This window comes from Canis aureus, chromosome 15 (assembly GCF_053574225.1).
Source record: "Canis aureus isolate CA01 chromosome 15, VMU_Caureus_v.1.0, whole genome shotgun sequence".
Lineage (NCBI taxonomy): Eukaryota > Metazoa > Chordata > Mammalia > Carnivora > Canidae > Canis > Canis aureus.
In genome coordinates this window covers 25,170,712-25,182,618 of record NC_135625.1, presented here as the reverse complement: position 1 = coordinate 25,182,618, position 11,907 = coordinate 25,170,712, and the positions used below count along the sequence as shown (strand labels likewise).

Genomic DNA, 11,907 nt, shown 5'->3' with positions numbered 1-11,907 from the left:
CCATATCTGTCAATAGTAACTCTGAACGTGAATGGGCTTAATGACCCCATCAAAAGGACGCAGGGTTTCAGACTGGATAAAAAAAGGCAAGACCCATCCATTTGCTGTCTCCAAGAGACTCATTTTAGACATCAGGACACCTACAGCCTGAAAATAAAAGGTTGGAGAACTGTGTACCATTCAAATAGTCCTCAATAAATGCAGGGGTAGCCATCCTTATATCAGATAAATTAAAGTTTGTCCCAAAGACTGTAGTGAGAGGTGAAGAGGGACACTATATCATACTTAAAGGATCTATCCAACAAGAGGACCTAACAATCACGAATATTTATGGCCCGGATGCGTGAGCCGCCAAGTATATCAATCGATTAATAACCAAAGTTAAGACATACTTAGATAATAATACACTTATACTTGGTGACTTCAATGGAGCGCTTTCTGCAATCCACAGGTCTTTTAAGCACAACATCTCCAAAGAAACAGGAGCTTTAAATGATACACTGGACCAGATGGATTTCACAGATATTTATAGAACTTTACATGCAAACGCAACTGAATACACATTCTTCTCAAGTGCACGTGGGGCTTTCTCCAGAAGAGACCACAAACTGGGTCACACATCAGGTCTTAATTGATACCAAAAGATTGGGATCGACCCTGTGTATTTTCAGACCATAATGCTTTGAAACTAGAACTAAATCACAAGAAGAAGTTTGGAAGGATTTCAAATACGTGGAGGTTAAGGACCATCCTGCTACAAGGTGAAAGGGTCAACCACGAAATTAGAGAAGAATTAAAAAGATTCATGGAAACTAATGAGAATGAAGACACCACCATTCAAAATCTTTGGGATACAGCAAAAGCAGTCCTGAGGGGGAAATACATCGCAATACAAGCATCCATCCAAAAACTGGAAAAAACTCAAATAGAAAAGCTAACCTTCCACCTAAGGGAGCTGGTGAAAGACAGCAAATAGATCCAACACCCAGCAGAAGAAGAGGGTTAAAAAAGACTCGAGCAGAACTCAATGAAATAGAGACCAGAAGAACTGTGGAAAAGATCAACAAAACCAGGAGTTGGTTCTTTGAAACAATTAAGAAGGTAGATAAACCATTAGCCAGCCTTATTTAAAAGAAGACAGAAAACACTCAAACTAATAAAATCATGATGAGAAAGGAGAGATCACTACTAACACCAAAGAAAGGACCTAGAGTGTATTCTATATGTTAAGCAAAGTCAGTCATTCAGAGAAAATACCAGATGATTTCACTCATATGTGGAATTAAAACAAAAACAACAATAAAACAACAACAACAACAACAACAACAACAACAACAACAAACGAATATGGGGAAGGAAGGAAAAGAGTGGGAGGTATACTATAAGAGATTCTTTAGTACAGAGAACAACAGGCTTGCTGGAGGGAAGGAGGGCATGGGATTGGCGTGGTGATTGGCAGTGAGGAGGGCACTTGTTGTGATGAGCACTGGGTGTTATAGGTAAGTGATGAATCACTAAACACTAGTCTTGAACCAATATTACAGTATATGTTAACTAACTAGAATTTAAGTAAAAACTTGAAAAAAATAAGGAAAGAAGACTCATGGAATGGTAAAGCTTGCAGGGAGCATGGTAGTCCAGTAGCAAGCACCTTGTGCATTAAAAGATGAGGAGGGGGCGCCTGGATGGCACAGTCAGTTATGTGACCAACTGTTGGTTTCAGCTTGGATCCTGATCTCGGGGTCATGAGGTCGAGTCCCACATTGGGCTCCGTGCTCAATCTGGAGCGTGTTCTCCCTCTCTCTCTAACTCCCACTTGTGCTCTCTCTCCCTTTCTCTGATTTATATATAATACAAATCTTAAAAAAAAAAAATAAGATGAGAGAAATAAATCACATTTTCAGACACAGTGCAGACCCTGGAGCTACAAAGCCTCACCTATACCACATGCACTACCCTGCTTGCCTCATCTTTCCTCAGTCTCCCTTTTGTGCTCTCTCTTCCTCCTTTTTCTTTCCTAGACACCATATGCTTAGTGAGGCCAGCAGGACCAAGAGCTAAAAATGTCCTGGGTGTGGCCCTTCATAAAGGCTTTCATCAAAGGCACTTACCTTGAAGTGGAAGCCATGATGAGCCAGAAACAGAGATTTGTCTATATGTGCAGAGTCAAAGAACCTGTAAGACAGCAAAAGTCGATTTTTTAAAATTGTATGCTGGGCCGCCCGGGTGGCTCAGTGGTTTGGTGACTGCCTTCGGCCCAGGGTGTGATCCTGGAGACCCAGGATCGAGTCCCACGTCAGGCTTCTGCGTGGAGCCTGCTTCTCCCTCTGCCTGTGTCTGTGCCTCTCTCTCCCTCTGTGTCCTTCTCATGAATAAATAAAGAAAATCTTTAAAAAATAAAAAAATAAAATTAAATATGTATTCTTTCATTGTAAAGGACCTTAACTATCAATTTCACTTTAAAAAAAATTGCATGCTAATTAGCAAGGAATAGGACCTTCTCCACCATTTAAGTGAAAAAAAAAAAAAAAAAAACCAAGAATACCAAAACACATTTTTAGCCTAAAGTTCACTAGCAGTAAGCAGAGGATGGATTGAATACACACAGCAGAGGGGGTCTAGTCAACTGGCCAATCAGAGGGAAAAAACAACGAGCCCTCCACGTCCTGCTGAAACATATTATAGGTCAAAGGTTTTCACCGTCAAAACTACTGGCATGTGGGCCGGATGAGCCTTTGTTGGGGGGCTGTCCTGTGAATTACGGGATTTTAACAGCTTTCCGGAACTCCACCCACTAGGTGCCAGTAAAACACGGATCCCCTACCTGTGAAATCAAACATGTTTCCAGATATTGCCATACGTCCCATGGGGGACAAAATTGCACCTGGTTGACAACTATTATTCTATCTATATCAAGACTCCAATAGATCGTACCGTAAAAAGGAAATACTGTCTACTAGTGCTGCCCAATATGGTATGTGGTTATTACATATCTGATATATATGGCGAGTGTGATTGAGAAAGTGAATTTTCTCAATTATATAAAATTTTATATAATTTTAATTAATTTTAATGTAAATTGTCACATGTGCCTGGCCAGTGACCACCACATTAGTGAAGTCTCAGATGTATAAAGAGCCAATTATGAAACAACGTTCTCTTAACAACCAACAGGTCAAAGAAGAAAAACTTTTTCCTAGAATAACTTAAGGGGGAAATTAAAAAGCATCTTGAGGCCATCTGGGTGGCTCAGTTGGTTAAGCCTTCGACTCCTGATTTGGCTCAGATCATGATCTCAGTATCTTGAGATCGAGCCCTGTGCTGGGTTCTGCAGTGAGTGTGGAGCCTGCTTAAGATTCTCCCTCTCCTTTCCCCCTGCCCCCACCCACTCCTGGGTTCTCTTTCTTACATAAATACATAGTATCTTGAAACAAATGAAACAAGGAAACCCAATATACCAAAACATTTAGGCTGCAGCAAAAGATTTCTAGGAGAGCTTAATGCTATAAACACATACAGAAAAAAAAAGAAAAAAAAATATATATATAAATCTCTCAAGGAACTCTAGAAAGAATAGATGAATGGATAAAGAAGACGTGGTACATATGCGATGGAGTATTATTCAGTTATACAAAAGAATGAAATCTCGTCATTTGGAATGACGTACATGGAGCTAAAGAGTAATGCTAAGTGAAATAAGTGAGTCAGAGAAACACAAATACCATATGATTTCATTCCTAAGTGTAATTTAAGAAACAAAAAAAGAATGTGCAAAGGGGGGCACCTAGGTGGTTCAGATGGTAAAAGCATCTGACTTTGTATGCTGTTTATTTTTTTCACTTCACGAGACTTAATACTCTTTCATGAAAAGAACTCTTACTAAACTAGGAGTAAAAGTAAACCAACTAAACATCATAAAGACCAAATATGAAAAAAAAAAATCCCAACTAATGTACAAAATAGCAAAAGACTCAAACTTTTCCTCTAAAAATAGGATCAAAATAAAGTTCTTTACTCTGGCCTTTCCATCAAATATAGTACTAGAAAACTTAGCCAGAGCAATTAGGCAAGTAAAAGAAACAAAACGCATCCAAACTGGAAAGGAAGAAGAAGAATCATATTTGCATATACCATAATCTCATACGTAGAAATCGTAAGGATTAAAAAAAATTAGAAGCAGTAAACAAATTCAACAAGGTTGCAGAAATGAAAACCAACACACCAAGAAGCAGTTGCATCTCTAGATGTTAACAATGAACAATTTGAAGTGGAACTCAAGAACACAACTCCATTTACCACAACACTGAAAAAGGTAAGATATTCAGGAACAAGACTAATGAAAGAAGTGAAAGAATCATACACTGAAAATGAGAAAACATATGTAAGAGTAATGTTTAAAAAAAAACCCCAAAATAGATATCTATTTTATAGATAAAATGCTTGAAAGGAAACATAAGGAAAAGATTCACAATATTAGATCTGCCAATGATTTCTTTCTTTTTGTAAACAGGCTCCATACCCAGGGTGGAGCCTAATATGGGGCCTGAACTCACAACCCTGAGATCAAGACCTGAGCTGACATTGAGTCATATGCTTACTGACTGAGCCACCCAGGATCCACGGACCTGGCAGTGATTTCCTGACTACGATACCAAAGCACCAGCAAACAAGTAAACATAGACAAATGGGGTCTATAAAACTTCAAATGCACCAAAGGATACAATCTAGAGAGTGAAGAGACAACGAATAGAATGGGAAAAATATGTGCAAACCATGTATTTGACAATAAGTTAATATACAAAAAACTCCTACGAACTTCGTCACAAGGCAACAAGTAGCCCAATGGAAGAAAGGACGAAGAGCCTGTACAGACATTCCTTGAAAGAAGATGTATAAATGGCCAATGAACCTATGAAATGATGCTCCACATCACTAACCATCAAAAAAGGCAAATCACAACCACGATGAGGGTCACCTCACACCCATTAGGATGACCACTGTTAAAAAATAAAATGTTGGCAAGGATATGGAGAAATCAGGACACTTGTGCATTGCTGATAGGAATGTAGCATGGTGCAACCACTATGTAAACAGTATGAGAGTTCCTCAAAAAAATTAAAACTACAACTACCATATAATCCAGCAATCCTATTTCTGGGGTACGTGTAGTCAAAAGAATTGAAAGCAGGGTCGCCAAGAGACCTCCATCCTCATAGAAGCATTCTTTATCATAGCCAAGGGCTGGGAGCAACTCAGATGTCCATCAAAGGTAAATGGATAAAGAAAATGTGGTGTATACTGATTTTTATTTATTTATGAGAGACACACGGGGAGAGAGGCAGAGACACATGCAGGGAGCCTGAGGGGGGACTCAATCTCGGGTCCCCAGGATCAGGTGGGGGTCAGGGAGGGGGTCCCAGGAAGTGAGGTCACTCCCGTGACACAGAGCCCAACAGAACTTGGAACCCCCGTGACCAGGCAACCGCATCTAGTGCAGCCCCACCTCAGGCTCACTTGGCTGGAGACATCCGCTCCTGGAAGATGTTCTCCTGCTGCCGGCCCACCTCTGGGGGCTCTGGCTCCCAGGAACCCCAGGGGTGCCGCTTGTTCCAATGCTGTAGGCTTTGGCTCCAGCATAAAAACCAACGCCTCAGGGCGTTTATCAGGAGGCGCCGTCAGGTAACCCAGAGCAGGCCAGGCCAGGCCCCCTGTGCCAGCCATCCTGGGTGGCCCCATCCCCTCCTCTTCAGCTTCCGGGAAACAGGGATGTGTGGGCAGGTGCATCCAGGCTGGGGGACATTGCAGGGCGGCAGGTTCCCCGGTGATCCCTTCAGGGTCACCCTGAGGTCAAGGTGGGCAGGGTGCAAACAGGGCTCCTGAGGTCCTCTTACCCGCCGAGTAAGAGTCCCCCCGAGGCCCTGCAGCCGATCCCTTTGCTCTCCTTGGGGGAGGGGGGTGCCGCCTGCGCTGTGGTGTGTCTGGATGGGGGCCGCTGGGGGTGCGGCCCAGCCGAGGCGGCCGGACCGGGCGCTGAGGCCTCCTGCCTGGCTGCCGGGCACTGTCTCCACAGAGCTCCACCCGGGACAGGGGGCGCGAGCGGGAGGAAGGGGTGCTCTGCCCCACCGCCTCGAGGAACTGGGAAGTGCCCTGCGCAGCTAACAGAGGCCAGCGCGGGCTCAAATGAGTGCAGGGGCCGGGGCACCCCCGACACCCGGGTCCCCGATGCGGCACGAAGGGCCCCGGGTCCCAGAAGCCAGCCTGCTACTCCCCTGGGCTCCCCCCTACACTCCTGCTCCCACATGAGTCTGCATTCCCCTGCTCCCCACACTTGCCCCAGGGCCCTGCCCCTGCCTGGGCCAGATGCAGAGTCCCTGTGCACAGAGGTGTAGGAATATCAGAGCAGAGCCTTCAGGGGCGGCCTGGTCGCCCAGGGGTTTAGCGCCTGCCTTCCGCCCAGGCCCTGACCCCGCAGGCCCGGGATCGAGTCCCGCCTCGGGCTCTCTGCACCAGGGCTGCTTCTCCCTCTGTCTGTGTGTCTGTCTCTCTCGGTCTCTGTCTCTCTGTGTCTCTTGAGGTCCTTGTACTGATCCAAACTTTTTTGAACATTTATCCTCTAAGATTGTTTCTTTATCGGATAGTTTGTCTTGTTTGTGTAAGAGACAGGCAGAGAGCAGGGAGGGGAGAGGGAGACCCAGGCTCCTGAAGCAGACTGGGCCCCAAGCGCAGGGCCTGCCAGGGCGGGATCCCAGGGTGCTGAGGCCACGACCCGAGCCACAGCCCAGAGTCAGAGGCTAAGTGACTGAGCCACAGGCATCAAGGCCCGGGTTCCTGCCGTGGGCACTCCTGCCCCCCACGGCCCCCGAGAGCTCGGGCTGCGGGCTGCGCTCCCACCCCAGGCCTCCCGGCGGCTCCATGCACGTCCCCTCTGTCCCAACTCAGGGTGCAAGGGCCTCGGCCGGGAAGGCGCCTCCCATCTGCCCGACGAAGCCCAGCCGGACGGAGCTGCTGGAGCAGGAATTCCAACAACTGCTGCCCGCCTTGCTGCGCAGGGATGTCATCTCCGTTTTCATCTTTTTAGACAACTGTCATGGATTTGCCACCACCGACGAGGTGCTGGATCTGCTGTTTACGAAGTGAGCACCTGCGCCTCCGCAGCCCAGGGGTGGGCCACCTGCTGGTGGGGAGGCTGGGAATGGTTCTGAGCTGCCCGGCCTCGGGCCGCTCCCCCGCCTGGAGCAGAGTCACCCAGGGCACAGTGGGGTCCCGGAGGGCAGCCCCGGGGCCTGGCCTGTGGCGGGTCGGCCAGAGGGGCTGTGCCTGTGCTCCGCAGCCGTCCTCCTCCCCCGGGACGGGGCCTGTGCCTCCTCCCCACCGTCACCGGGGTCCTGAGCTGGCCTCTTTTCCCATTGAAAGGGAGGTTGGAGAGTCCATCGGGGGGCTGTGTCCTGGGGCAACCACACAGGGGGACCCCGGGGTCCCCGGGCGCCCAGGCCCACTCAGATATCGGCCGTGGGCCTGGCCGGAGCCTTTCATGCTCAAGCATTCAGGAGGCCCGGGCAGGTGCGGGCGCTTCTCCGGGGGCTGCCCGTGGCCCCCCGCACAGAGCTGACGGCCCCCGGGGCTCCGGCCTAGTCGGGGGTCAGAGGTGACAGCCCCCACGGTGAGAGGTCGCGGCCACAGGATGATTCGTGGGATGCCCCCGCCCTCCCCTAGATATGGGTGCATCGCAGCTGCGTGTGGTGGCGACGACGCGGTCCTGCAGCGCTGGAAACTGTGAGTGACTCCGGCCCCTGCCCGAGGGCCTTCCCTCTCCAGGAGGGCAGCGAGGGGGCTGTGGGCCGGGGGTGCTGGACCCTCACCCCACACATCTGCAATTCCCGTGACGGGGTAAAGGTCTAAGGGCCCTTCAGGAAAGGAGGAAAGGAGAGCCGTGAATAGGGTGTGGGCTTGGTGGGAGAGCACTGGGACCCCTAAGGGAGACTTTCTCCATGCCCGCCCCTCCCAGCCCTCTGTCTGCCCCACACCTGGGACCCAGAGCAGAGGGGGTGGGGAGCATCGCACTCCCCAATCTGGTGGCACCTGGACCCACTGCACAGCAGGTTGCCACGAGGGCCATTGAGGGCTCACAGACCCGGTGGCCCTGGCCCCGTGGGAGACGGCAGATTAGAGTCAGTGGAAGGACACCCCCCGGGGCCCCTCATGAGGGAGGCAGCGCAGAGCCACAGGGAGGGAAAGTGGAGGTCCCGGGTGGCTCCTGGCAAGGCCTGGCAGGACACAGAGCCCGAGCCCTCCTGGCTTGGACCTTCCCAGAGCGACAGTGTGTGCAGTGAGGGCAATGACAGGCCAGACGCCCCCCGTCCCCGGACGCCTGCCGGTGGATTCAAGGGGCAAGTGGGCAGGGAGCCAGGCTGAGGAGGGAGCCCCGCTTCCCAGCAAAGACCGTGATGGTCACACCGCTGGGCGTGGGCTCCCCCGCACAGAGGCTTCGTGCCAGCCCCTCCTCGGGGAGCAGGCCTGTGGCAGGCAGGACCGCCAGGTGGCAGGTGGACGAGGAGCAGGACTGGCCTCTGACAGCCCCGCACGGGAGGCCGAGGCCCCGGGTCCTGCAGGGCTTCCCCGGGACACCTCGGTGTGAGGGAGCCCTGTCTTCTGACCCCTGTGCCCACCTGTCCCTCCCCAGGGCCATCTGCTGCATCCTGGAGATATGGATGGACTATTATCAGGAGGACTTTTGTCGGCTCCCCCAATCTGCCTCCCTGAAGAAGATTCTGGAATTCATAAGGCAGCGCATGCCAGGCACAGACGTGGAGCTCCGTGCCCGGCGTTACCTGCAACAACTCAGACGCCTCCATGCAGCGGAGCCAGAGGCTGGGGGTGAGGAGGCCTGGGGGTGGCCGAGCTGGGGACAGGGTGGGCCCCACGGATCCAGCGTCCGTGCAGCTGGGCCGGGAGCAGGGGTTCGGCTCACACCCCATCCCCACGAGCTGCAGGCTGGGGACACCTCCCAGGGCTCTTTGAGCGGTTGGAAGAGTGTCCTTGATTTGGGAGGGACGTGGAAAGTCCGTCCTGGTGGTGATACTTTGTCTTCTTGGAGCTACAGCTTCGGCCCGAGCAAAAGACCCTGAAGCACTTCCGGAGCCCGCCCCAGCCCCAACTGTGGGGCCTGCTGCCTCGGATGGGCCTGAAGTGCTCGAGGCCGCCCTGGCTGCTGGGGCTGAGGGCTTGGCCCCAGCTGAGGTGCCAGCTGGGGAGGCGAAGCCCCTGCAGATAGTGGTCACTGCTCTAGATCACGGCTGCGCCCTGGACGAGCCACGTGCACCTGCGGCCACCCCGGAGGAGGAGCAGGCCCTGGCACCTGCAATCGGGGTCCCCAGAGTGCCAGAGCCGCCAATGGCCTCCGGGACAACTGGCTTCAACCTCTGCGCAGCCCCCTGACCACCTCGGGAGCCCGCCCCAGCTCCCACCGCGGGGCTCGTCATGCCTGCAGCCCAACGGAGGCTTGCCCTTCCCGTGTCATTTCACTGTTTCTATATTTTGAGTTTTTCTTTAACCTGTAAAATGCCTTATGAGTTTTATTGTAATAAAGTATAAGTTAACTTCAAACAAAATTCACCCTGATGCTTTTAAATTATACATCGTGGACCTACACTTTAGGTCCATTCACAGTGTCACAGGTCCCAGAGCCCAGGGCGCCGGGGGACACAGCCCAGGATCGGGTGCTCCCCCAGGTCAGGCAGAGGCCGGGAGGACACAGGACAGCCAGGTGGCTCCTGCCCCCGGGCGGCCCGAGCTGTACAGATCGGCGGGCCCGCCCCTGGAGCATCCAGGCCCCTGCACACTGGGAGCTGCAGTAGTCACTGCGGGAGCTGACTCCAGAGCTGCACAGCTGGCCGCCCCCACTGTTGTTGTCCCTCCTGGTGTCACCCTGTACCTGGGACTGAGCAGGGGCCTCACAGATAAACAACTCCCACTGAGCCATACACCTGGCAGGGGCCTGGGCAGCTCCCCAGGTGCACACACCTGAGAATCAGCACAGCAGGCCCCGCCCCCAGAAGACCAGCTAGAAGGTCAGGGGAAAAGCAAGGTATTGACCAAGCAGCACTGGAAAGTTCCAGGGGAAGCCGAGGGATTTACACTATATAGAATCAGAGGATACTCCCCCTTGTTTTTTTCTTCTTTTCTGTTTGTTTCTGTTGTTTCCCCACCCCCCCCCTTTTTAATTCTTCTTTATTTCTTCTTTTCTTTTTTTCTCTCTCTCTCTCTTTCTCGTTATTCCAGTACAACTTGTTTTTGGCCACTCCGCACTGAGTAAAATGGCTAGAAGGAAAAACTCACCTCCAAAGAAAGAAATCAGAAACAGTCCTCTCTCCCACAGAGTTACAACATTTGGATTACAATTCAATGTCAGAAAGCCAATTCAGAAGCAGTTATAAAGCTACTGGTGGCTCTAGAAAAAAGCATAAAGGACTCAAGAGACTTCATGACTGTAGGATTTAGATCTAATCAGGCCGAAATTAAAAATCAGTTAAATGAGATGCAATCCAAACTGGAGGTCCTAACGACCAGGGTTAACGAGGGAGAAGAACGAGTGAGTGACACAGAAGACAAGTTGATGGCAAGGGCGGAAACTGAGGGAAGAAAAGAAAGACAATTAAGAGACCATGAGGATAGGTTAAGGGAAATAAATGACAGCCTCAGAAGGAAAAATCTACATTTAATTGGGGTTCCCGAGGGCGCCAAAAGGGACAGAGGTCCAGATTATGTATTTGAACAAATCATAGCTGAAAACTTTCCTAACTTGGGAAGGGAAACAGGCATTTAGATCCAGGAGCTGGAGAGATCACCCCCACCCCCCTTAAATCCATAAAAACCGCTCAACATTTAACATTTAATACTGGAACTTGCAAATTCCAAAGATAAAGAGAAGATCCTTAATGCAGCAAGAGACAAGAAATCACTAACTTTTATGGGGAGAAGCTTTAGGACAACAGCAGACCTCTCCACAGAGACCTGGGAGGTGAGAAAGGGCCGGCAGGATACAGTCAGGGTCCTAAATGAGAGGAACCTGCAGCCAAGAATACTTTATCCAGCAAGGCTCTCATTCAGAATAGAAGGAGAGATAAAGAGCTTCCAAGAGAGGCAGAAACTGACAGGATATGTGACCACCAAGCCGGCTCTGCCAGAAATATTAAGGGGGGACCCTGTAAAAGAAAGGGGAAGTCCAAGGAAACAATCCACAAAAACAGGGACTGAATAGGTATCATGATGACACTAAATCCATATCTGTCAATAGTAACTCTGAACGTGAATGGGCTTAATGACCCCATCAAAAGGACGCAGGGTTTCAGACTGGATAAAAAAAGGCAAGACCCATCCATTTGCTGTCTCCAAGAGACTCATTTTAGACATCAGGACACCTACAGCCTGAAAATAAAAGGTTGGAGAACTGTGTACCATTCAAATAGTCCTCAATAAATGCAGGGGTAGCCATCCTTATATCAGATAAATTAAAGTTTGTCCCAAAGACTGTAGTGAGAGGTGAAGAGGGACACTATATCATACTTAAAGGATCTATCCAACAAGAGGACCTAACAATCACGAATATTTATGGCCCGGATGCGTGAGCCGCCAAGTATATCAATCGATTAATAACCAAAGTTAAGACATACTTAGATAATAATACACTTATACTTGGTGACTTCAATGGAGCGCTTTCTGCAATCCACAGGTCTTTTAAGCACAACATCTCCAAAGAAACAGGAGCTTTAAATGATACACTGGACCAGATGGATTTCACAGATATTTATAGAACTTTACATGCAAACGCAACTGAATACACATTCTTCTCAAGTGCACGTGGGGCTTTCTCCAGAAGAGACCACAAACTGGGTCACACATCAGGTCTTA

General features: G+C 50.0%; 1 protein-coding gene and 1 long non-coding RNA gene across 26 annotated transcripts in view; one reads left to right on the top strand and one right to left on the bottom strand.

Annotated features, from left to right (window-relative positions):
• Positions 1-11,907, bottom strand: part of LOC144284385 (uncharacterized) — a 183,744-nt gene that overhangs the window by 160,063 nt on the left and 11,774 nt on the right. For 11 of the 24 annotated variants that reach the window (XR_013352720.1, XR_013352725.1, XR_013352713.1 and 8 more), the window contains one exon: positions 2,112-2,175. The exons of the other annotated variants lie outside the window; for them this stretch is intronic. This is a non-coding gene — a long non-coding RNA (uncharacterized LOC144284385). The remainder of the gene's footprint in view (positions 1-2,111; positions 2,176-11,907) is intronic. 24 annotated transcript variants of the gene reach the window in all.
• On the top strand, positions 8,096-9,587 carry LOC144284368 (uncharacterized). Of its 2 annotated transcripts, none has more exons than XM_077848833.1 (2): positions 8,096-8,874; positions 9,095-9,587. In XM_077848833.1, exons 1-2 carry the CDS (start codon positions 8,445-8,447, stop codon positions 9,433-9,435), a joined length of 771 nt encoding a protein of 256 aa, XP_077704959.1. In that variant the 5' UTR covers positions 8,096-8,444; the 3' UTR covers positions 9,436-9,587. The 2 variants fall into 2 exon arrangements, with proteins under 2 accessions (XP_077704959.1, XP_077704960.1); XM_077848834.1 differs by having other exon boundaries at positions 9,101-9,586.